Here is a 25,735-nt window from a genome sequence, read left to right as displayed (position 1 = left end):
ATCCTGTCTGGTCACCTGAATGTTTGAAGGGGGCAAGATATTGCAGTTGCCAGCTGACCTAATTGGGAAGATTGTCCTGGGAGAAGCTTCTGCCATAAAATGGAAATGGAAAATAATCCGAATATTTAAACACCAACGGCCAGGGCCTGGGGCTGATAAGCAACTGGAGAGTTCGCACTCTAGTTCAGGATGGCTGTAGGATCCTGAGGAGGGAATGGCATTTGATGGTACAGTGGATTTCCATGATGTAGATGCAGAAGGGTCAGTGTTAAGGTTGCATAGGCCATCTTAATCTGTCACTTCCTGACATCTAGCTGCTTCACTCAGAAGCATTGGCCTTTTGTACGGAATATCCATATGAAGTCTAACGACCAAAGTGTAGGCCTGTTGCCATCTCCTCCCCGTCTCTCTTTTAGATTGTCCCTGCCCCAGAGTACACAATCTCATCCTCTGTTTGGAAAGTGCCTGCTACGTTTTGGGCACTACAGCATTCGAAAGCTGTTCCCATTGAAGCCAATGACAAAACTGCGATTGACTCCAGTGGGAACAGGAATGGACTCTGATTTCCCAGACCTGCCAAGGTGTCAGATGTGAATTTAACTTCAAACAACATCTTCTCCCTTCAAAAATGTTAAATGCTTTTTACTGCCTATCTGAATAACTTGTATGTGGTGCTGGCGTGTCGTCTTCATCCTTCACGCTCTCCACAGTGGTCAGTCATGTGGTTTTGTTTGACTGATGAGCATTTCATTTGGTATGTAATGTGCCTCTTTAAATTAGCTTCTGATCTGGAAAATTGATAGTTCTGGCCTAATAACCCTGAGTGGATGAGAGAGTGCGCTAGCCTGTGGTTTGCCACCCAGAAAAGTTCAACTGGGGATGTGTTTACCTTAGTCAATAACAGGAAGTATACAATACACTGTCTGGCCTCTTGATGAAGCTTAGCACAAATGCATACTCTGTGTGTGTCTAGGGTTTTGACTGCAATTTCCATTACACATCTCTCCACTCGGTTTACACGTATGGTTCTTAAAAACGCCACTCTCCTTCAGATGAGACCCACACCATGCATGCATCATGGAGACACTCCCAAGTCATTCGGTGTCAGGGAGAGGGCATTGTACCGTATCTATACTGCAGCAAGTGACTTTTGTTTAAATGCTACTGTTGCTCTGTGTGGTAAATGTTAACACTGTATTTTGCAAGGCTGCGTAGTGTTTAGGACGTTTGTATCCACATGCAGTTCTTCATACCTCATATCACACAAAACTGAGTTCAAAACAACGTAAAGCTCTGGATTTATATCCACAAATAAGCACAGCTAATGGCTGAAACTGTCTTTAACTGCCAGGCTTTGTGATCTCTGGCAAGACATTTGAATCCACGGTGCCGACTAGGTGGATTGGGCTTATTTCAACCTAGGAAAGCTAGTAATGCTAGCTAACTGGCGAGGGCCTTAGAAACTGACTAGAAATGGAAAATAAACTGAGTCTGTTTTCCCCAGTGTGCTCTGACATGTTCTATTCATATGTGGGAATCTTTTTAACGCGTGTGTGATTGGGTTTGCAGCATTCCTTTGTTAACAAGGTCACCAGCAACCGAGCTCTGCGCGAGCTGGTGGCGGAGGCGAAGGCCGAAGTGATGGAGGAAATCGAAGATAATCGGGAGGAAGGAGAAGAGGATGAATCATCAGAACCTCTATCTGTAAGTCTTGTTCTCTCCCTCCACTCAGCCTCTCCTATTTCTTAAAGGGTGGAAGGTTCCTGTAAAGTGGCTGTAAAGGTGCAGGCTGGGAAAGCTGCAGGACAAAGTTGCTGCAGGAAACTGTTGGGATTGAAAGGAATCATAGAATATCAGGGTTGGAAGGGACCTCAGGAGGTCATCTAGTCCAACCTCCTGCTCAAGGCAGGACCAATCCCCAACTAAATCATCCCAGCCAGGGCTTTGTCAAGCCTGAGTTTAAAAACCTCTAAGGAAGGAAATTCCATCACCTCCCTAGGTAACCCATTCCAGTGCTTCACCACCCTTTTAGTGAAAAAGTTTTTCCTAATATCCAATCTAAACCTCCCCCACTGCAACTTGAGATCATTACTCCTTGTTCTGTAATAAGGTACCACTGAGAACAGTCTAGATCCATCCTTTTTGGAACCCCCTTTCAGGTAGTTGAAAGCAGCTATCAAATCCCTCCCCCCTCCATTCTTTTCTTCTGCAGACTAAACAAGCCCAGTTTCCCTCAGCCTCTCATAAGTCATGTGCTCCAGCCCCCTAATCAATTTTGTTGCCCTCTGATGGACTCTTTCCAGTTTTTCCACATCCTTCTTGTAGTGTGGGGCCCAAAATTGGACACAGTACTCCAGATGAGGCCTCACCAATGCCGAATAGAGGGGAATGATCACGTCCCTCAATCTGCTGGCAATGCCCCTACTTATACAGCCCAAAATGCCATTAGCCGCCTTGGCAACAAGGGCACACTGTTGACTCATATCCAGCTTCTCGTTCGCTATAACCCCTGGTCCTTTTCTGCAGAACTGCTGCTTGGCCCTTCGGTGCCTAGTTTGTAGCAGTGCATGAGATTCTTCTGTGCTAAGTACAGGACTCTGCACTTGTCCTTGTTGAACCTCATCAGAAATCCTTTGTCAAAGAAATTATGAACTTGGTTTCAGACTCCATCCTCTGTCACCCAATGTTGTATCACACAGGGCCAGATTTTGCCATTCCATACAGATATACTATCACAAATACCTTACCTCATGTACTTCAAATTTTGTAAGCCTGGGCTGAGGTTTGCAGATGAATCAAAGGCCCGATGTGAGAGATTTGATCACTATATTTTGTAAACTCTAATCTTTGTGAGCTACGTTGTTTTGAACCAAATTCTGTCCTTGCAGATCAATTCCTCCTGAAGTCAGTGAGGGTTGTGCAAGTTTGTCTAAGGGTGGAATTAGAGCCCTAATAGATTTAAGTGCTTTCAGTCAGTGACTGGTTTTTTTTCCCAATATAAATAGAACACATAGTAAAGATTTAAGACCTAGACAGAGATCTCTAATTAGAATAGAGAACATAATAGCCTCTTTTTTTTAACCATCTCTGCCTCAGAGTTCCAGAGCTGCTGCCCTTATTAAGTCAATTCAGGTGGACAGAAAGTCGGGGTGGGGACCGCAGTTCCATGCCTGCCCAGGGTACTGGAAAATAATGCAGCTGGAGGGACGCAAAGTTTTCCCTTGGGAGGAAGAACCCACAATTGTTGTTGCTGCTGGTAATGCCGGGCTTTCAGCAGGACGGCAGCACTAGTGTGGACTGGCTCGCTGGCTCTAAGGGCAGGGAAGGCGTCCCCCTCTGCTGACCCCCCTCCAGTTATGCAGTGCTGTTGTCAGTGGTGGCTGAAGCAACAGCCAATTGTTCTGGGATCAGGGCACTGCTGACTGTGTTAACATCATTCTGGCAGCACTGGGTTCCGGTTCATGATGTGCTGCTAGGGGGTTCCTTGAGACAGGTCACAACGAGGAGCACAGAACAGGTCAGAATGTGGCCATCCCAGAAGCTTTGTGGGAGAGATGCCAGCAGGATGTCAGGATTTTTCTGATCCAAGAGGGACTTAAACTCCCACTGCAGGATCACTGTTGAAATTGGACCCAGCTCCAAAAGAGGAACTATTAAAACCCAGTGTTAGCCAAGAGAAGAGAGCAGCAGCAGTCTGGGCTGAGCACGGTATCTTGGGAAAGAACCTAAACTGCCCTCCCAGAATTTCACTGCCGTACGAGCTCGAGCTAAACACACTGGCCCTGGGTCCATTTCTCCTGCACAATCACAGCTTCTCCCAGGAAAGCTCCTGGAGCAAAAGCCACTTGGCTACAGCACTTGCAGTGTCTAAAGATACATCTGCCCTGCACACTTCTTATGGCAGCGTGTGGAGCATATACACTGCAAACAGCCCAAGCTTGGGTATAAATAGCAGTCTAGATGCTGAGGCACTACTTAGGCATCTAAAGACACTCCAGAGCTTCAGGCTATGTACCCTACATGGCTCTCTGCACATCCAAGTAGTGTTTCCCCCATTTACACTGCTACTTGTAGCAGCGTCATGCCCCACTGCCTTCCCATTGCTGCAAGAGAGGCTCTGGTAGTGGCACTGTCCCGTGTAGCTACACATCATGGTATGGACACAACCTGCTTTTCACTGCAGCACGTAGCTACGTATATCCTACACGCTGCTGCCAGTGGTGTGCAGTGTGGGTGTAGCCTAAAAGGAGCTGGCAGAATGGAGGGACAATGGGGTAACTCTTCCCTGAGCCTTGCTGTTAGCTGTCTCCCAAAGGCATCACCTAGCAATGCCCTGCTTCCCTGTGCAAGGATTGATAACACAGAAACCAGCTCTAGTGGAGCAATACAGCTCCTCTGGGTCTCCTATGGTGTTGGTTATTCGTGGGCCATAAGGAGTATTGTCCTTCCATGTTACACTGTGACAGACCTCTGGAAAATGCTGATGTCAGCGCATGTGGCTAGGACCTGCAGCTCCAGATCCAAATAGTCCAGGTGCTCTTTGCCTGCTGACCTAGGTGTACAGCATTGACATCGGGAGTCAAACACTCACTCCTCCCCAGAATGCAGGCTCTTCCCATGGACTCTGTTTGCTGGACCACATGGTGCCAGCATTCAACATAACGCTTCGTTAGAACTGGGGGCGGCAGTTTTCCCCAAACTTCCGACTTTCATCCCCAGGCTAACTAGAGTCTGACTGGTGCAAAGCAAACCTGTGCATGCCACTGATCTGATGTGTGAACCTTGCGGCATCTCAGGGCCCAGGCACAGCCCCAGAAACCTGGCTCTGGGGGGAGAGTTTGAGAGGAATGAACATATTGCATAAGGCCAGTGGTCCATCTAGTCTTATCAGACTTCGATGGTGGCCAGTACCACATGCTTCAAGGGTAAAGTGTTTTAAACCTCCCATGGGGAACAATAATGCAACATAATGACCCCGGGGAGACCTTTCTTCCTAAGCCCTATGCAGCTAATGGCTAGCTGAGTCCTAAAGCACGTGGGCTTCTTTCTCTTGTGAAGGTAAGTTAATATAAAGAGGTGGGGGTTGGTAGGAGGAATACCAGTTCAGTGCATTAGTGAGAGTGGGAGACGTGCGTCTTTCACTAAGCAGCACCTAGTCTTGTGTTGCTCAGGTGCTCCATTGGGTCTCCTCGCTCGTGTGATCTGAGTTTCACTCTGATGCTGTGTGTGCCTCAGCTCTATCACATCTCTCTTGCCTGTCCTTTCAGCCCTCTGGGACTCACAAGCGAGGCCCCTCCGAGGTGAGTCAGCTGAGTTTTGAGGGAGAGAAACCTCCAGAATCCCCCTCCCCACTGGAGATGAATGGACCCAAATTGTCTGTGGAGACGGCCAAGAAGACTGTAGACAGGCAGAGAAACAGACTCTCAGACGAAGGGATCGGCAGCGAGAACTCCATGAAAACCACCAGCAGCTCCGAGTCGTCCGGGACGGAGTATAGCAGAACAGTCCCCAGCATCCAGGAAAAGCCAATCACCAACCCCCAGTCAGGACTGTTGGATGACAAGGTTAATCCAATGGAGGAGAGAAGCCGCCAAAGCAAGCACCTGGAGCCAGTGAACAAAGAGCGTAAGAGCATTGGGAACTGGCCGGAGAGCAGCCATCTGGAAAATGCAGCTGGGGAAAAGCTTGCCAATGGGAATTTGGATTCTCCTATTCAGTTTGCCAGCAGTAGGTCCAAGAGGGATTCGGATTCTGGCAGCACTTCTGCTTCGGAAAGCATGGACCTCACCATCTCTCTGTCTGCTGATCTGTCTCTTAACAGGGAGAGTGGATCGCTGTCCCTGAAGGTAAGGTAGGAGGCATTAATCAAAGATTAAAAGTTGATTTTAATCTGGAACTCAATATTCAGACCTCGGCATTGAGATCCTGTTAGAGGTTCCTGACTCTTTCCAGATAGCCACCTTTCCTGATGCACCTAGCAAACTTTGGGGTTTTTTCCCCCTTCAGGGTGGTGGTGATCTTTTGCCAGGGAAGAAAAAGTGAGTTGTCCCTAGTGTATGATGATAATGGGGGATCCAGATACCCTGGTGATGGGTGGGGTAGATAAAGATTAACAGTGCAGTGATTTGGTTTTGCTTTGTGTTTAATTGCTGAACGCTGCAGAAAGGATCAGCAAATTATCATTCCAGCAGAGGCAATCTTATAAACTCATCAAAGCGCCCAGGTTTCAGTTTCCAGGCAGGTGACACTGTAATAAACACCAAGCCACAAAATAATTCCAGTGTCCATCCAAAGCTTTCAGCAATAGTTTGAAATGGGTCCAACCCCATAGGCTGGGGAGTAGTTTTGTTTAAGGGCAGATAACCTACCTGGAAGCAGAGGTTGTGTGGTGTGTAATGATTATTAATCTGTGGTAGGGGGAATTAGCCTAACCGCTACTTCCTTTAAACACGTACTTTCTCAGTGTTGCTACTGTATGTTACATGCTCTTTTCCTTGACACTCACAGATTCCAAGCCAGTGAAATCTAGTTAAGGTTTTACATTCTGCAACTAATTATAGTCTTTGGTAAATCAGCAGGAAACCTGAAGCTGACATAACTGCTCCAGCCTCTCCCTTGCGGGTACTTAACTGAGTCTGTGAACAAGTCCCAGCCTGAAAAACAAAATAACTAAATTGCACCTTTGTACAGTGCTGATTAGCCTATTTCTCTCCCCTAAACACTGATAAAAAGACAACTTAATTTGGTGTAAGCTTGGGTGGAGATCACTTGTGATTTCTCAAATGTGCCATGTCTCTGGCCTAGCTCATATCAGAGATTAAACTGTTCTTTGCACTCAGATCTTCAAGCAGTTTGGGCTTTTAGGGAGGCCAGTGAGGACGATTGCAAAGCTCAGTGTGAGGGGTCAGTATTGCTTTGATCGAGGAGGCAAAATAAATGAAGTGACTATTTGCTGAGTCCTGGAAGGAGAAGTGAGGTGCAGTGTGACTCAGAGAGCCACAGATGTGTGTATTGCACAAGATCTTTGCCCAGTTGTCTGTGCAAGTGATGGTTTCCAGGTGTAGAAACATGCCCAAATAGCGTTCCTAACAAAATTCCTCCTCCAGCTCTGCTCTCCTGCTGGGAGAGGAATAATTGGCACTTCCCCCTGGAGTCCACAGTTCTGCTAGTGGGGGCTCTTGTGTTAGAAGTCTCATCCCCATTCTTCAGTCTCCCTGTGATAAATGATCCACTTCCAGAGGCCAGCCAAGAACATATCACATGTGTTAATCGTTCTCCCTGACAGGGAGGGAGGGTTGTAGGGAGCAATAAGTGAATAGCAATGCTGTTGCGTTTTAGCTAGATGTGACTCTCTAGTTGTACTAATAGCACCCTCCGAGTAAACTTGAGGACAGTCTAGCTCTAGTGGAGAGCTTTGGATCCCGTACTGTACTTGCTGGGGAGCAGTAACACTGTCGGAAAGGTCCATGGGACAGTAGTTGATTTCTATCTTTCATATCCCGCATTTGGGATTCTGCCACCAATTTCATAAAAGAATCTAATCTGAAATCATGTGCTGCTTTTCCCCCAGCCCGCTAGCTATATATGATGCAGCCTATGACCCATTCAAAGCACTGCGTGAACTTAAATTCTTGCCATACTCTCATGAAGTGGGGAGAGGCATCATTGTCCCCATCTGTAAAATCCCACCCCTCATATACTTAAGGTGAATTGACTTGCCCAACTCCAGAGAGGGGGATCCATGTCTGAGCCAAAGTTAGGGCTCCAGCGTTCCTGGTTCCCAGCCCTTTGATTGGATCTCCTACACCAGTGCTTCTCAAAGTGGTGGTCCGCGGACCGGTGACGGTCCCCGAGCCATCGGCTGCCGATCCGCAACAAGTTTCCTCATAAGAGCATCGAATAGGATAATAATATAGCACCAGTCCCTGGCACACTGGAAAAAAAAATTGCTGCTCTCCCACATGAGAGAGCTTGAGAAGCACTGTCCTAGACCAAGGCTTGTAATGGCAGAATTCCCCATGGGTTTCTAGATCTTCCTGGGTAAGGGCATTTTGATACAAACTTGTGGAGAACATTTCATTCTTGCCCTAGTATGCAACCAATTGCAAGTGTGGCTTTTAGTGGCTCTTTTAAAAGTTCTCATGTGAAAGCGAAGCTCGGGCACAAACTTCCTCTCTCTGCCTTGATTCTGAGAGGTGCTGAGCTCCCCATTCACATTTTCAGTCCTCCTGGATTGAGGTCTGTGTGCTGAATTCCCCTCCTCCCAGCTGGGCAGTGGTGAGGGGATCAGTTAGCCTGTGCTCTGCAGGTGATGTTTCTAGCATGCTTTGGGATTTCCAGGGGGCTCCCATTTATATTCAGGGGAAGTGGCTGTGCTTGTCTGTTTATTTCATGTACTGACCAGATGCCGGGGGCAGCTGAAGGACATGGGGGGGTCTTCACTGCCTGCTGGTCGTCCTCCAGATGGAATCTCAAAACTTACAGATGTTGCTAGATGGAGCTCAATGTGCATTGCACTGAATCATACAGGACCAGGGGCTTGTGTATGTAGAAAGTTGCACTGAAATAATTTAGGGTGTGAATTTAAAACAATATCACTAAACCTGTGCAATTGACTGACAGTGTGTGGATACCCTTATTCTCGTCTGAGCTGTAAAGACACCTAAAGTCAAGGGTGCCCAACACTTTCCATTATAAGACCTTGGTTTTAGTTGCTTATAACTCTTTGCCAAACAAAAACCATTTTGGCTGAAATTTTCCATGCTGGATGTCTGCCTTGGGTTGAATCTTTTTGGAAACTTCAGCAAAAATGGTTCAGTTGTTTCTGATAATGAGATTAGGGACCAGGAGGGTGGGGTTGGGACTGCTGGGCAAGGAGACTAGGATAAGGAGCCTGGAGATTGTGGAGGGGAGACTGAGATGAGGACACAGGCTGGAGGAAATAGAGACAGAAAGGTCTGTGACCCCTAGGGGGTACACTCCTCTTCAGAAGCTAGTATGGAACCTGAGATTCCTGTGTCTCAACATTCCTCTGCTGTCAGTAAATATCTGCAGAACTGGATTCAGCCCCTGCTGCACAGTTCCTATGTAATATTGTGCAAGTTAGTTAAACGGGACTTTTCACAGGTGCCACTAACTGTGTTCCTTGTTTTCGGAGTGCCCAGCATATTACTGAACTGCAAATGAAGTCAATGGGAGCAGTGCTCTGAACTTATAAAGAGCTATATAATGCTAAGTACACTGAAAAATCAGGCCCAAGCATCTCACAATGGGCACCTAAAATTAGTGGACATGTGACCTTAACTTCTGTCTCAGTTCTCCATCTGTAGAATGGAATGATGATGATATTTAGTACTTTTCATCAGTAGATCTCAGAGTTTTATGCAGTAGGTCAGTATCATTATTTCCATTTTACAGGTGGGGAAATTGAAGCACAGAGAGGAAAAGTGAATTGCTCAAGGTCATCCAGCAAGCCAGTGGCAGAGTCAAGACTAAAACCCAGGTCTTGAGTTCCAGTTCAGTATTCTATCCACTAGGCCACACTGCCTCTCTCTGGAGTATTGTGAAAATAAACTCACGAATCTTTGGAAAGCACTCAGGTAGAAATGACCTTGAGAAAATTAATAATTCTGTCTTAGAGCAGGAGTTTGAATGCTGTGCAGGTAGTAAGACACGAGGCCACACTGAGAGATTGAATAGCTGCTCAGTAATTGAGTGTTGTGCATCCTGTGCACTGAAAGAAGCAGGAGAAATAGTGTGTGACCATGTAACTAAAGACTGTAGCTTAATACGTATGCAGAAATGGACTAAATTAAGGTAGCATGGGCAACCTTAATTCTGGCATTTTCTAACTTCTGAATGTTTGGCTTTGCAACCATCATGTTCTCTTAACATAGCTATTTGGCTGTAATTTAGGCTGCGGATGCCATCTCTTGATTTTTAGCTTAAGTAGTTTGCTTACTGACTTAAACCAAATGAAGCTAGTCTTAGATGGATTTAAGTTATCCTGGCACAACTCCCTCGTATAAACAAGTCCTTTGACTGTTCCTTTTGTTGCTGAATTGAGCAACAAGCTTTTCATGGGCACAGTAAACTCTGGGCTTCTTGGGCTCATTGGAAGCTCTTGCAACCTTTTTTTCCCTAACTAGTCGTCATTGCTGGGGAAGGTAAAATAACTGACATACTCTAGCCTTCCCCTCTTCCTTTCTTTTTCACCCTCCTGCTGTTCCTTCCACCCCTATGGCCACCTTCCAAAATGCCACATGGCTTATGTCATTTCCTTCCCACATTCATGACAAAGAAATTCAGTCACTGGGTCCTATCCTCCAGCCTAATTGTATTCAGATCCTCTGTAAGAATAGATGGCAACTGCAGCCTACTGCGCCACTGAATGAGAGAGTGAAAACACTTGTCTCTACCTGTACTAGTGAAAATGAGCCAAAGATTTGCTAGTCTGCTTCTTCCCTGGAAGGAGCTCAGAGCTGCTGGTGATTAGCAAAATATAGGGACCCAAATTCTGATCCAGCAGACAAAGCTGGATATCATTCCAAATGCACCAGTTAGGAATTTATGTCCTGACTTTTGAAGGTGCTGAGCATTCACAGCTCCTGTTGCGTTTAGTGGGAGCTGCAGTGGCTCAGGGATCAGAGGGGTAGCCGTGTTAGTCTGGATCTGTAGAAGCAGCAAAGAATCCTGTGGCACCTTATAGACTAACACGTTTTGGAGCATGAGCTTTCGTGGGTGAATACCCACTTCGTCGGATGCATGTAGTGGAAATTTCCAGGGGCAGGTATATATATATGCAAGCAAGAGGCAAGCTAGAGATAACGAGGTTAGTTCAATCAGGGAGGATGAGGCCTTGTTCTAGCAGTTGAGGTATGAAAACCAAGGGAGGAGAAACTGGTTTTGTAGTTGGCAAGCCATTCACAGTCTTTGTTTAATCCTGAGCTGAGGGTGTCAAATTTGCAGATGAACTGAAGCTCAGCAGTTTCTCTTTGAAGTCTGGTCCTGAAGTTTTTTTGCTGCAGGATGGCCACCTTAAGATCTGCTATTGTGTGGCCAGGGAGGTTGAAGTGTTCTCCTACGGGTTTTTGTATATTGCCATTCTTAATATCTGATTTGTGTCCATTTATCCTTTTCCGTAGAGACTGTCCAGTTTGGCCGATGTACATAGTAGAGGGGCATTGCTGGTATATGATGGCGTATATTACATTGGTGGATGTGCAGGTGAATGAACCAGTGATGGTGTGGCTGATCTGGTTAGGTCCTGTGATGGTGTTGCTGGTGTAGATATGTGGGCAGAGTTGGCATCGAGGTTTGTTGCATGGACTGCTTCCTGAGGTAGAGTTACTATGGTACGGTGTGCAGTTACTGGTGAGAATATGCTTCAGGTTGGCAGGTTTTCTGTGGGCGAGGACTGGCCTGCCACCCAAGGCCTGTGAAAGTGTTGGATCATTGTCCAGGATGGGTTGTAGATCCCTGATGATGCGTTGGAGGGGTTTTAGCTGGGGACTGTATGTGATAGCCAGTGGAGTCCTGTTGGTTTCTTTCTTAGGTTTGTCTTGCAGTAGGAGGCTTCTGGGTACACGTCTGGCTCTGTTGATCCGTTTCCTTATTTCCTCATGCGGGTATTGTAGCTTTAAGAATGCTTGGTGGAGATTTTGTAGATGTTGGTCTCTGTCTGATGGGTTAGAGCAGATGCAGTTGGTGGCTCAGGGTATGCCTATACTGAGTTAAAAACTCGCAGCTAGCTGACGCCAGCAGGCTCGGGCTAAGGAACTGTTTAATTGTGGTGTAAATGTTCGGGCCTGGGCTCTAGGACCCTGCAAGGTAGGAAGGTCCCAGAGCTTGGGCTGCAGCCTGAGCCAAAATGTCTACGCTGCAATTAAGCAGCCCTGCAGTCTGAGCCTTGGAAGTCAGTCAGTCGCGGGTATCTAATTGCAGTGTAGACATACCCCTGGCATCTTCAACAAGCTGCGACTTGCTTAAAAAGGGAAGGGTGACAAATGTTGTTATGTCTGTGAATTTATAGATTCTGAGGACTACTGTGATCATCTAGTTTGACCTCCTGTATAACGCAGACCAGAGAAGGTCCCAAAAATAATTCCTAGAGCAGATCTTCCAGAAAACCATCCAGTCTTGATTTAAAAATTCTGAGCGGTGGAGAATCTACCATGACCCTTGGTAAATTATTCCAGTGGTTGATTACTCTCACTGCTAAAAATTTGCACCTTAGTCTCATGATATGAACAAGAGGGACACTGACATCAGCCATCTATATGGCTAGGTATGGAGGAGAGTTCTACAATCATTGGATTGTTTCTGTTTTTCTTTTTAAGTAATGCTTTTGTACTGAGGATGCTGACTGTCCTAATGTGATACCAGTATTTCATTTTAACGATAAATGAGAGCACAGTATGGATTTGCAGGATAAAATGAGGCAAAGCTGTGTGCTTAGTTTTGAATGAGTTCTGTTTATTCTGTTGGGAGGCTGTTTCTTTTATTAAAAATGCTAATGGGATTATTTTGAGATCTCTGGCCTTAGTGCTTGGCTGTCATACAGGCCACTGGCAAAGCTTCAGCTCAGAATGTGCATTAAACAGTAACCTAGAATTTCATTTCATGACCTCTTGTTTTCGGTTGTTTTTTTTCCTTCTCTCCTACTACATGTTAGGAATCCAGGATACACAACAAGACACTGAAACGGACCAGGAAGTTTGTGGTAGATGGAGTGGAAGTGAGTGTCACCACCTCCAAGATCATCAGCGAGGATGAGAAGAAAGATGAAGAGATGAGATTCCTCAGGCAAGCTGGAAGTTGGTCACTGGGAATTTGGGAGGGTTGGCTTGGCTGGCTCCCAGGACTAGCGATGGGGGACACAGCCTTTCACCTAAGCACACACCCAGTAATGACCTCAATTCTCCACATGGTAGCAAAATGTTAATGGGAACAGTCCAGCTCACAATGGGCAGCTGTCCACAACGTACAAACCACCTCACTGGCACGCTTGTTGGCAGTCCCAGTAGAGGCTAAGGATTGGACATTGACATTGGACATTGAGGTACACTTTCACTTATGGGCCATGCATTCACTGCTGAGGCTTACCAGGGGCACTCTGTGTGGGAAGCTTTCACTGCCTCTGTCTTGGCTAAGCCTGTTGTGTGGATAAACTTGCATCCATTTCCAGAGCCATCAGTGTGACACATCAACTCAGCTAGAGTAAACTAATAGAACTTTTCAAGATGCTTTTGTTTGTTGGCTTTTGTATTTGCTCGGATAGACTTTTAATAACGGAAGAACTAGGGGGAATTTTAGTCTTCGGCATGTTCAGGCCCTCGAAAGCTTTAATTCCATTACATTTTTGTAACCTTCAAGCCTCTAGGATTCTAGTCGGGGGAGAGAGAGGGCTGTTTCTGGCTTCATTATGATTAGTGGCGACAGTGAAATGAAAGACTTATAAAAATCCAGGGCCCAATTGTTTGTTACAACAAGATCCCTCAGCATTGCTCTGGAGGACCCCCTGAGGATATCCCTTGCTTGTTGACAAGTCTCTAAGCTATCCCTGCTCCCATAAGGTATATTACTCTTCAGCTGGTCTATTTCCCAAGTGCCAGGGGAAATTTACTGTAAGTTGGAGCAGTCCTGAGGCTGCTCCAACTTGCACTGAGGGCCAGGCAGGTGCCAAGTGGCCCTAGAATACAGGGCATGCAAAGATGGCTTAAAGCCACTCTTACACCCTCTTCTTCCTGCACAAGTACAGGGAAGGAGTAACTGAAAATTGGGCCTCTATTTTCATAACTGGCCTGCTCTACCTACACTACTGGGTGTGGGGGGGGGGGCAAGTGGGACAGAGAAGGGGTTGAAAACTCACACGTCACTGCACAAAAGTGCGTTCAGAGAAAGCTACCATTTCACAAGGTTTGCCTAGCAGCCTTAGTGCATTTTCTTTGCATATCTTTTCCCACTTGCAAGTTTCATATCTGGGTTTTTTTCCTGCTGCTTGTTGGAACGTGCCAAGATATTGATTTTTAAGACTGGAGTGGAGAGGAGCAGATCTTGTTGGGCCAATTGATTTAATGGGGTGAGTGTGTTTGGATAAGGGAAATTGCTCTAAAATGGTTTTCCCAGCAAGATTCCCAGACTGTGTGTGGTTTGCTGAAGAGCATAACGCTAATGCACTGGAGCGAAGGTCATACTGGGAATTTCACTTAAAAACTGTGACTCTTTTTCTCCCTCACCCAGGACATCAGCAATTTCTAGCTGAGCCAGCCTGTAAACCTGGCAAATGAGCATGGATGTGACACTCAGACTAGGCTTGGACTGCCTAATAGATGCTTCAGTGAAAGGCAGATGACTAGATCAGATCTGAGGTGTAACATCTCCTTGGTTCACATGGGAAAACTATCCTTCTCACCATCTGTGTCATGGACTGCTTTCAGTCCTGAACTTGCAGGATGGGCAGGGCAGCCCTAACTCAGGCTGACTTGTATTGCAAAGACTACTATAAAGTTAGACTGGATGGGACGTAATAGACCGGTTTTACCCTGCTGGGTAGGAGAGGCTTCTTTCTTACAAGTATATCTTCAAGGGGTTTCTCTAGACAAGTTTTAACTGTCCCAAGCAATGGGGCTTCCACTACTATTCTGCTGGCTAATAGATCTTGCCTGTAAGAGTTGACCCTCTTGCCCTTGTTAATATCGCTAACATCCTGCCTTCCTACAGACAGAGAACTGGTGCCATGGAGCCTGGATGCAAATCAATGAGTCTGCATTTACCTCGCTCCCAGAGTTCAAAGCAGTAACCCTTTCCTGATCATTGCAGGGGGTGCCTGTGTGGTTGGTTGGTTTGCACTGTGGTTGAATATGCATTGAAAATGCAATTTCTGCTCCCATGTTATTTCACTTACAAACTCTGCCTGCATGGGGAAGGCACCAAGCCTGGAATTTTACTCGTGGTTTTGGGTTTTTTTAAACTCTTTTAGGCGCCAGGAATTGCGGGAGTTGCGCCTGCTTCAGAAAGAGGAACACCGGAACCAGACCCAACTGAACAACAAACACCACCTGCAGCTGGAACAAATGCTGAGGCGCTTTGAACAAGAAATGACGGTAGGTGAGAAGGGGAAGGTGAACCTAAATGTCCTAGCTCGTTTGACTTCTCCTTTGCAACTGTCCTGCAGATACAGAGCGAGAGATGCCGTGTACTCTAGGCTGGTCAGCAGAGATATTCAATGCCTATTGTGACACAAGCCACTAAAAACTAATCCTAAACCCTTGCTCACTCTTTAAAGCGATGCTGGCTGGATTCACTCAGAGGGCACAACAATCAAGGAAACCCTATGGGAGCCTGCAGCCCTAGGCTGGTTTTCCAGAACGCATTGCTGTGGGCCAGGACTTCCTTTATACCCACCCTGTCCAATAGCAAAGGGGAGGTGCTGGGCCAGCTCTTCTCCCCATATTCTGGTGGTGTCAGAGCTGAGCCTGTAGGTGAGACTTTGGGTCCTATAAACTGAATACAGGTGAATTGTCCTGTAGTGATTTACAGCTGTGTGCCCAGCTGTGCCTGCTCAAGGGAGAGGCGTCAGAATGTGTTGAAGTAAATGGATGGGGTTTTTTATAGCCAAGTCAAATTTCTTTAAAAAAACCTTTCAGGAGACAGCAGATAAGTGTATCCTGCATCCTGTCAGTAACCCCCAGGTCTCCCTAGAGGCCAAGAGGGACTGTACGCATTTCACGTTTCCCTAAATATTTAGAGTCTCTCTTGACCTGTTTGACATGCTGTCCACTTGAATCCCTCCTTAAAAAGAAGTACCTGCTCACTAAGATTTTTGCCAACATCGTAGTGTGACACATTATGGAACAACGATGTGCTCCCTCTACAGTTCTCCTGAGGCACTTAGCAATCAAACCACATCCCACAAGGGCCCATGTTCCTGCTGATGGTGGTATAATGCTGGTGCGACTTGAGTAGAGAGAAGACAGATACGTTGGTGAAATGTTGCAGAAGGCAATGTCCTTCAGTGGTTTGCATACCCAGGGACGTTGAGCAAAAAATCATACATTTGGGCTTCTCCCAGCGCCAGGATGTTGCTTCCAGAAGTATATTGCACATCAGGAATGAAGTTCACCTCCTGAGCTGGCCAAGCCCAGAGATGGAATAAGGGAGGTTCTGCTACGTGAATAACGTAGCTGAAGTCAACTTACTTAGATCGACTTACCGCAGTGAAGACACCGCGGTAGGTTGACTGCTAATGCTCCCCAATTGACTCCCCTATGTTTCTCGCTTCAGTGGAGTACTAGAGTCAATGGGAGAGCGCTTGGCAGTCAATCTATCGCGTCTTCACTAGACGTGATAAATTCCCCCCCCACCCCCCGCTGGATCGATTGCTCCGGATGTAAGTGTAGACATACCCAAGATTGAGGTGCATTGGTAGAACTGTGGGGGGGGAGGGAAGAGAGATTTGCACAATGCCTGCCCACCCCAGGCTTGGCTCTGCCCAGTACAATTAGTATCTCATTTTCATAAACTTCTTGTGTCCACTCCTTCAGTGCTCGCTATCTTTGATTTGAGAAAGAATATAGCCCAGAGAGGGTTTAGTCTGAACTTCATTCTCTTCCCCTCTCTTCCCCTCGCCCCCAAATAGGCAAAAAAGAAATTTTTCGACACTGAGCTGGAGAACCTAGAACGTCAACAGAAGCAGCAGATCGAGAAGATGGAACAAGATCACTCATTACGCCGGCGGGAAGAGGCGAAGCGCATCCGTGCTGAGCAGGAACGAGACTACAACAAATTCCAGGAGCAGCTTAAGCAGAAGAAGAAGGAGGTAAAAATGGGAAAGGGATGGGGAAGAACTGGTTTGCACTAGCTGTTACAGAGAGCGTTCCTTCCAGGAGTGGATCACAGCATCCTTACCCAGGGGATATCTTGGGGACAGGGAGGGAGAGGCAGCAGTAGCTATCCTCAGTGGGAGGCTTCTGCTTCTCTTATTCTGTAGGATTGTTCCTGTGGCCCAGCTCCTGAGGTGGAGCTTCAGCCTAAGTTACCCACTGAAAGTCTCGTCTCTTCTCTCTCAAAGGTCAAGACCGAAGTTGAGAAGCTTCCCCGGTATGTGCGCAAGGAGAGCATGAAGGTGAAGACGGAGGAATTTGCGCAGAAGAAACAAGTCTTGGTAAGCCCAGGAAAGGATTAGCCTCACACCAAAGAGCAGAGGGGATGCAGGAGAGGGGCACCTGGTGACTTGGCTTCTTACCTCCAAGTGCCACAGGGTTTAAAATACTGAAGGTGCACGTAAAGCTACAGCTGGAAAACAGCTCACTTTACTGGCATCTCCCCCCAGGAACGAGAGTTTGTAGCCAAACAGAAAGAGGATCTGGAGCTGGCCATGAATAATATTACTGTGCAGAACAGGAAGGAGATCTGCGACAAGGAGCGTGAGTGCCTGAACAAAAAGCAGCAGCTCATGAGAGGTGAGTGGGATAGAGTGGGGAGGAAGAAAACAAATGCTGTAGCAATGGGTTTATCTAATGCTGGCTCTTCCTACACAACAGATGCTGACATTGCTGCAAGCTATCAGGAGGATTTAGCAATAAACAGCCTTGCCAGGTCCTGCCTGAATGTTTAATAATAATAATAATACTTAGCGGTTTAATCTCCAAAGCGCTTTACAAATACAAACCAATTAGGCCTCATAATTACAAGAGACAATTCACAGATATAGCTTGCAACCAGGGCCTCTTGGAAAACAGAAGAAGGTGTATGATTGCCCCTTCATCTGCTTTACTACTCCCGACTAATGGGATCACTAGAGCTCAGGATAAGAGTGAGCGAGTGTGTGTTTAATTTCTCTCCCCTTCCTTAGACCGAGAAGCTTCCATCTGGGAGCTAGAAGAGCACCACCTACAGGAGAAACACCAGCTGATCAAGCAGCAATTGAAGGACCAGTATTTCCTCCAGAGACACGAGCTGGTCCGAAAGCATGACAAAGTAAGAGAGTAACTGACCTTGACCCCTTCTGCTGCCCAGCAAGGCAGTGAGCCACTGCCTGGAACCTGCCCCTGGTGGGTCTGCAAGGAGTTGTCATTCCCACTCTTTGAACTGCGTGCCCCTGAAAGCGAAGGGAATGGGGAGAGGGATGGTGATTGTCACAGGTGGGTGTGTGTGCAGCAGGACAAGGAGTGAATATCAGCCTGTTTTGTTGCTAATATTTGAGATCCCTTCCCTGCGCTGTGTGAGTGTTGCCTCAAGAAGAGAGGCATGTGCTTTGAGATCTTCGACAATGAGCTATTTCCAGAAAGTCTCTGATGTGTTGCTGGTTTACGGATGGCAAGGGAATTGAAAGTATGAAATAGTTGCATGAAAGGAGCAGGGCTTTGTAGTTAACCTGACTCACTTGAAATTCTTCAGTAAGATGCCTGTGACCAGGCTTGCTGAATGAAGATCCCAACTCCCACCCTTGAGGAGCAAAGCTAGCACTGCACCCATGTTTCTGCTCCTGGAATGTTGCCATGATACATGAGTCTGGCTCTTTTCACCTTGTCCGTGATCAGTTGTGTCTTCATTTCTCCCTTTGTGATGGGAAGGGCGCCACTCCCACCTGGAGCATGGAGAATCCTTGCCCACCAGGCCATGTCATGAACTCAGAAGGGAGCACATGGAAGTGGGCTGCCATTTTTCTTCATCTTAACCTCCATCCCCTGCTTTTTCTGGGGCCTGTTGGACATGTTTTCCTACAGCCCTAGGGAGGAGCTTTTGTTGTAGTCAGCAATGATGTGGTGTTTTCCACCATTCCCTAGCACAGTAATCATCCTTTTGCTCTCCATCGGCCTGACTTGCCTTTTCTTTCTGCTGACCTTGCTTTATTTCCTTGCTTTGCTGTTCTAGGAGCGAGAGCAAATGCAGCGGTATAACCAGCGAATGATAGAGCAGCTGAGGATTCGGCAGCAGCAAGAGAAAGCTCGTCTCCCCAAAATCCAGAGGAGCGAAGGGAAGACCCGCATGGCTATGTACAAGAAGAGCCTCCACATAAACTCCAGCGGGAGCATGTCAGAACAGAGGGAGAAGATAAAACAGGTCAGGCTCACTGAGCCACGTGGTAATGCTGCAGAACACATGGGCTCTGGAGACTTCCCCCATGGCCTGGGGTGGAGCACTGCACTGCTTTGCAGGTGACATAGCAGTGTAGAGTGACCAGATGTCCCGATTTTATAGGGACAGTCCCGATTTTTGGGTCTCTTTCTTATATAGGCTCCTGTTACCTCCACCCCGTCCCGATTTTTCACACTTGCTGTCTGGTCACCCTATAGCAGTGCTAGAGGGAAATGCTTGCCATCTTTCAACAGCAGCCCACCCTGAGAAACTAAGGACAGCATTGATGGGCCCTGTGGGAGGAAAGCAGTGGTATAACTTGTCGGTTCTCCCATAACCCATGAAAACCTGTATCAAAGTAGTGCAGAGTCCTGCACTCAGGGAGGGATTTCCAAAGGTGACCTTGACCCCTTCTGCCACCCAGCAAGGCAGTGAGCTACTGCCTGGAACCTCCCCCTGGTTGGTCTGCAAGGAGTTGTCATTCCCACTCTTTGAACTGTGTGCCCGAAAGCGAAGGGAATGGGGAAAGAGGGATGGTGGTTGTCGCAGTGGGTGGGCGTCACTTAGAACAAGTGACTTAGAACATGTCAGTGGGACATGTGGTCCTAAAGCCCCAGAATCCAGCCACGTCACTGCAGGTCCCATTATAAGGGGTAAGGGAAACTATTTCTCATCTCCTGTTAAAATTAATTGACCACATTCATTAGTGTTAGGAGCCTGATGTGAAAACTGCTTCTCGAATCTGGGGTTGCTGCTGAATGCCCCCAGCTATTCCAAATGCTTGGACGATTTTCAGTAGAATAACAGCAGCGTAACAGGCCTGCTGCAGGCCCAGCAGCTTAACAGTGAAGTGGATGAGCTCTCGTTCACATGAAAATATCTGCATGTAGGTACTATATGTCCACATGGGTGTAGGATGTTCTGGGGCAGCCTAGAGAGAGTGCCAGCAACCACTATATAGGTCCATAATGTGTTTGTTTTAAAGTTGCTCAATTAAAAGAGCATCTGTTTTGATCACTGGCTCTTGCCTGACTCTGTGGAGTTGGGGCTGAGTTTGGGGGCAGGTTGTTTTGAATGGGCTGTATATGGATGTCACAGTTAAACCGAGCATTTAGGTGTCACCCACCTTGGCTCTTTATTCCTTTGATGGTGTCAGCTCGTTAACTTCTTAGCCAGCCTCTGCTCTTGGGTGACTGAGGGTACTGGGGGCTGCTTTCTGTTCCAGTTTGCTCAGCAGGAAGAAAAGCGGCAGAAGGCAGAGCGGCAGCAGCAGCAGCAGAAACATGAGTTCCAGATGAAGGAAATGAGTGCCCAGTGTGAGAGCAACGCGAACGAACTGCAGCAACTGCAGGTAACATCACACTGAGGCAGAGCTGCACATATGCAGTCAGATGTATAAGCTGGGGGTGGGGAGCATCATTTCACTAGCATTACCTGTACGGAGGAGGGGTCATGGCTGCTGTGAGAAATATGGTTGTGGGAACTGGCAGTTAAGTTTGACTGAAGGTGCAATCTCCTATCTGTTCCTATTAGAGGGTTCCCTTAAACATGTGATCATAGTTCAGAGCTCTGAGCTGCCGAAGGTTCAGCAGAAGTGGTGTAAAACCGTAGGATGAGCATGGGTGGAGAGGGTTCTCCATTTCTTCTGGAGCATGTAGGGAGGAGATGGTTCTAGTGTCTCCTTGTCTGTTAGTCTATAAGGTGCCACAGGATTCTTTGCTGCTTTTCCTTGATACAGTCCATCCACAGACTCATTATACCTTCTTCTGGCTCTTTTATTTAGAATGAGAAGTGTCATCTCTTGGTGGAACATGAGACCCAGAAACTGAAGGCCCTGGATGAAAACCACAACCAGCACCTGAAGGACTGGCGGGATATGCTGAGGCCACGGAAGAAGGTAACATTCCCTGCACACAGGCTGCTGGAGCCTGGTTGGTTGGCATGGGCTGTGTCAATACAGTGACAGCATGACCGCAAATAAAACTCTCTTCTTTGTTCATTTTTTAATTAAGGCTCTGGAGGACGAGCTGAACCAGAAGAAGTGGGAGCAGGAGATGTTCTTCAGACTGAGCGAGGCAGCAGATGGTCAGACCCCAGCATCTCTAAACAAACCTGTCAAGTTCGTTCCCTTCAGTTCTGCAGAGTGTTCATAACGCTTGGATCGGGGCGGGCCAGCGAGCTAGCTGGCACTTGCTCTACCTTGATTAGCTGTGGACAAGCAACTCAGGACTGCAGGAACCCTCTCACTGACACGCCGGCCTCCCTCAGGGCAGTTCCCTTCTGTGTCTCTGCTTTGCCTGAGAGAAATATGGCCTCCTGCCACTTCTGTCTGACACTGGGAGATCAGCTTGATTCTGAGCAGAGGTGGCATTTCCTGGGACCGGCTCACTGTGCCAGAAGAGCTGCAGTGACTCTCCCAGCAGGGATAGCTGGCAGGGCTGTACCCATGATTCTACTCATGCTGTCTGCTGAACTCTTTACCCTGTGGATGAGACTGGTGTCCATGCTATGTCCAATCCTAGATTGGCGCAATAAATGCTATGGACATGAGAAGTATTAGGGACTCTCAAACACTGTCCAAAGTGGTTATTTAAACATCCCTATTCTTTGTGGCTACCTCCTTCCCCTCTTTGTTGCCAGTGCAGTGGTTGGGTGCAGTTTGTCAGCATTAGCATTGTGTGATGCCACCCTGGCCTCCTGGATCCATGAGGCCTACAAGGGTTCAGATGGTTTTCTTGCAAACACAAAGCAGAGTTACCTGAGTTTTACTGTGGTCTCCACCTCCCCTGTTTGCTCGAAAGGGGTTCAGCAGTTTTTCCTCCCAATTTAAACCCTGGGGGACTAGCTGGGCTCCCCCGCTGAAATGTCTCTGCTTTTCCTTTGTTTGCCCTGGGAGTTGATGTTAAATGGCACAGCTTCCTCTCAGGTTCCTAGTCACTCTGTGTCACTCGCTGACCCTGCAGGACTGTGTGGGGTATGGTGTCTAGGAATCACACTGCCCTGTGCCACAGGGCAGTATGAAGCATCACAGCTATGCTGCTAGGCTAGCCTAAAACTCTTGCCTCCTAACACAAGTATGGTTGGAAGGAGGAGCAGGGAGAGGTTCATGGTTTTACTTGGTTCTGCAGTTTAACACACCGAGGTGTCAGTAGTGATCATGTACCCTCTGTATCGGGGGGTTACTGCTTCCAGAAAATACTTTTATCAGCCCTCAGAGCTGTGCACAAACTGGAGTTCAGAAAGTGCTGTGCATTTTTGGAGCATGTAGATTAGCCAGCCAGGCCTTTGCAACACAGATTACTTGCTGCAAAGCTTGGTTTCAAAGGATTCAAACTGGCAAAGACTTGGCAGTCTGGCTCTTAAATTGGTGATGGGAAAGATGCAATTGACAGCTCCGGCTGGCTTGCAGCTGTAAAGAGTAACTTCTTCCAGAAGTGGTGCCTAAGCTCCTTAAGCAAAGACCTTGCAAAGATTTGTCACGACTTTATTTCACATTCTCTTGGCTTCCTGCCTAGGGTTGGGGTTGTACAAAACTAGACAGGGCAGCTGTACCTCAGGTTCTGTCTACCTTTTTTCACCCGTATCCACACGATGCTGTGAATCAGTCTCTCACTCTCCATCCCCAACACACACAAATTGGCACCATGATGGTCTACATCTCTGTTTAAGTAGTGACTGGGTAGGAATTAAGATTCCCTTATCCAAGCCTAGGTACTGCCAATCCTAAGAAGTCCCAAGGTATCCAGACTGCGGCCAGTCTCCTTATACTGTTCCAATTAGCAGAGTAGCAAGTGAATCTTGTGTTTCCGATACAGCTGTTGTCTGATTTTGACAAGAGCACAGAGTTGCCGTAGTGTACAAGATGCCTTGATATGTAGCATTCTCTCCCTTGTGTGACTGTCTGATCACAAAACAGCATGTGGTAACAGTTAGCTTTTCCTTCCTTTGGTCTATGTGCCACATTGTCATTTGAAGCTTAGATTGTATCTTCCAATCATGGGATCCTTATTAAAAATATTCCACCTAAGAGCAACTGTGTCGTCATCTCAGGTGGTGTCTTAAGAGACTTACTAACTCTGCTGTGTAGCACCAGCTTGAGGAGACACCTCATGTTAGCACAGAATCCTAGATACATGGGAAGTTGAAAGCTTTGGAGCTCAAAGGTGTAAGTTTCGAAACACCTTTGTACTAAAGAGGAGGACATTTCCTATCCATTTAGAATTTTTTAAAAGTATCTTTCAGTTCCCTGAAAACTTGTGTCCTCTTGACTGTTCTGAGTTCCGTATGAAATTAAAGGTATTACTGTTTTATTACTTGACTCACAGTAGCTCTGATAGACTGACCTGGGCAGCCAGCCATACATAGTGGAGGCTTGACTGATATGTCAATGGAAAAAGAAAAGCACACAGAAGAACTGCATAGTTGGTTGTACCATCTCTCAAAGCACCATGCGTTCCGAGACCTGGGGTCCTCATTTTTTATTTTTATTTTTTTCACTCACTACTAAGCCCCTTTTTTGAAATGGCTAGTTTACCTCTATCTGCAGTATAACTGGTCTATTTCCCTAAGTATCAGCTGTGCCTTCATGATGTATCATGATGTATGGTGATGTTGCCTCTCTGGGAGTTGATGTAGGAATGAAGGAGGTGAGTTGTCTTTGAAGGACCTGGGTTGACTTGAGCCTTCTGATAGTGTTAGAAATGTCTTACAGTAGCCCTGGGGCCACTTTTTGTTCAGTCTTGCTGCTGTAAATTTAGAAGAACTCTGTGAAATCACTAGTGTCCCTGAGATTGGAATCCGCCCCTTCATCTTTAATGTGTGCGTGACTGAAATGTTTATCATTGGAAGGACTTTCTGGAATACCTATACATGAGATACTTTTCCAGTTTAAATCTTTATGCTGGAAATAGAGAGAGGAGGAAAATGTCAAAGCATGAACAGTATTCCAGACAGTTTTTTTCTCAGAACTCCATGCCGAAGAGTCAGTCAGAGCTAGACTTACTCCTAGCTTGGGCAAGAGTTTGATTTGTATGTTGTGCAGCAGCGATGATGGGGACAACTTCTGGGGGCTTCCAGCTTGAATCGGATATGCCAGCTCTTTGTAAATCAACAGTCATTCACTCATTAGTTAATCTTATTGGTGGCTAGAAACCTGTAACTTAGTTGCCATTTTCTTAACCTGGGATTGAGAACTTTTTTTTTTCCGGTGCTGTTTGCTGCCTCTCAGTTGCTGTATGGTGCACTGTAGCTTTACGTAAGTGCAATACTGATCTCCAAAAGGAGAGCAGCGAAGTGTGTTTTGCAGTTGCAACGTTTAAAGGAAGCTTGTTCTTCCTTTTAAGGGTCAGATTTTTCTCCCTTTTTGGAAGTAATCTTTTTTCTAAGGCAAATAAAACCAACTTATTTTTGTCTGTTGGGGGTGGGGATGTCATTTTTATGTGGCTTTGAATAAAACTTTTTTTTTTTTAATATTTTGTAAAGTGTCTTCAGTGGGGCAGCCACTCTGTGAATAGTAATCTAATGAAGTAACAAAGTGAGACACGGGGTTTGTGTCTAATGTTCTGTGTACTCTCTGAACTTGGCTTCAGATTGGCAGAGTTAACCTTGGGTTTAACTGTGTGAGGGGACTCTGTGATACCTGTTCTGGGCTATCAGCCTTGCAAAGCAGAACTTCAGTTTTCCAGATGCAATTGGCTGCTCTGAAAATGCTGTTGCTGCATGTAGCAATTTTGTATTGATGGATCTCTGCAGGGAAGCTAGACCCCTCTGAGTCTAGAAGAGCTACAGCTTGAAGCTGAGACCTAAAGTCCTTGCTGATGTTAATCTAAAGATAGTTAAAGAGTGACACTGTTTGGCAGAGCCAGGAACTGCACTTTCAATGGGACTTGTATTCTGCCTTGAAATCATCAGTAATAGTGCTATGGTACCTTTAGTTTTCAGGAGCTCAAAACCCTTTACCAACATTTGTGAATTGGCCATGCCAACTTCTGATGCTGCATGTGGTTACATCTGAGACCCAGAGGTTAAGTGACTAGTCCTAAGTCACTAGGGTGACCAGATGTCCCGATTTTATAGGAACAGTCCTGATTTTTGGGTCTTTTTTTCTTATATGGGCACCTATTAACACCACCCCCGTCCCAATTTTTCACATTTGCTGTCTGGTCACCCTATAAGTCACAGAGCTGGAATAGAACCCATGTGGACTAATGCCCAGTTCTGTGCTGTTAACCACTGGACCATGGTTTTAGCTTTTGCTGGGGTGGACTCTGGCTTTGGGAACATCATAAGATTGTGAGACAGTACTTATTTCTTTACTGCGTTTATTCAGGAGGGCTGTCTGTGGCTTCGACACTACTTCTCCAGTCTGCTCTGTCTAAATGTTTCTGTCTGTAACAGGCCATAGGGCCTGTTTAAACTTCATTTTTTAATAAACGTTGCTATAAATTCAAATTATAAACTGGTTTATATTATCCCCTTGGTGCCTGAAGTCTGGCATCAAGCGGGAGGAGGGGCTCTCGGCTGAGACTGTATAGTTTTATAATGGGAACACGATGTGCTCCAGTACAATAGAGTAGGTGGTGGAAATAGAAAGCAAAGCTACTTTGAAAAACTGCCTGTGCGTTGATGTCTGAATAAGAGTTGGGGATAATGGGCC

At 46.6% G+C, this 25,735-nt stretch overlaps 1 protein-coding gene across 1 annotated transcript in view; it reads left to right on the top strand.

Annotated features, from left to right (window-relative positions):
* Nucleotides 1–24,547, top strand: part of STK10 (serine/threonine kinase 10) — an 85,141-nt gene extending 60,594 nt beyond the window's left edge. Inside the window, exons 8-19 of the mRNA XM_030574191.1 lie at nucleotides 1,570–1,704; nucleotides 5,268–5,846; nucleotides 12,674–12,804; nucleotides 14,981–15,104; nucleotides 16,640–16,819; nucleotides 17,072–17,164; nucleotides 17,333–17,462; nucleotides 17,855–17,979; nucleotides 18,877–19,065; nucleotides 20,306–20,431; nucleotides 20,864–20,977; nucleotides 21,093–24,547. Of these exons, the coding sequence (XP_030430051.1) occupies nucleotides 1,570–1,704; nucleotides 5,268–5,846; nucleotides 12,674–12,804; nucleotides 14,981–15,104; nucleotides 16,640–16,819; nucleotides 17,072–17,164; nucleotides 17,333–17,462; nucleotides 17,855–17,979; nucleotides 18,877–19,065; nucleotides 20,306–20,431; nucleotides 20,864–20,977; nucleotides 21,093–21,233 (2,067 nt within the window). The 3' untranslated portion in view covers nucleotides 21,234–24,547. The remainder of the gene's footprint in view (nucleotides 1–1,569; nucleotides 1,705–5,267; nucleotides 5,847–12,673; nucleotides 12,805–14,980; nucleotides 15,105–16,639; nucleotides 16,820–17,071; nucleotides 17,165–17,332; nucleotides 17,463–17,854; nucleotides 17,980–18,876; nucleotides 19,066–20,305; nucleotides 20,432–20,863; nucleotides 20,978–21,092) is intronic.
* Nucleotides 24,548–25,735: the final 1,188 nt, after the last annotated feature.

This window comes from Gopherus evgoodei, chromosome 8 (genome assembly GCF_007399415.2).
Source record: "Gopherus evgoodei ecotype Sinaloan lineage chromosome 8, rGopEvg1_v1.p, whole genome shotgun sequence".
Taxonomy (NCBI): domain Eukaryota; kingdom Metazoa; phylum Chordata; order Testudines; family Testudinidae; genus Gopherus; species Gopherus evgoodei.
This window is presented reverse-complemented; position numbering and strand designations above follow the sequence as displayed.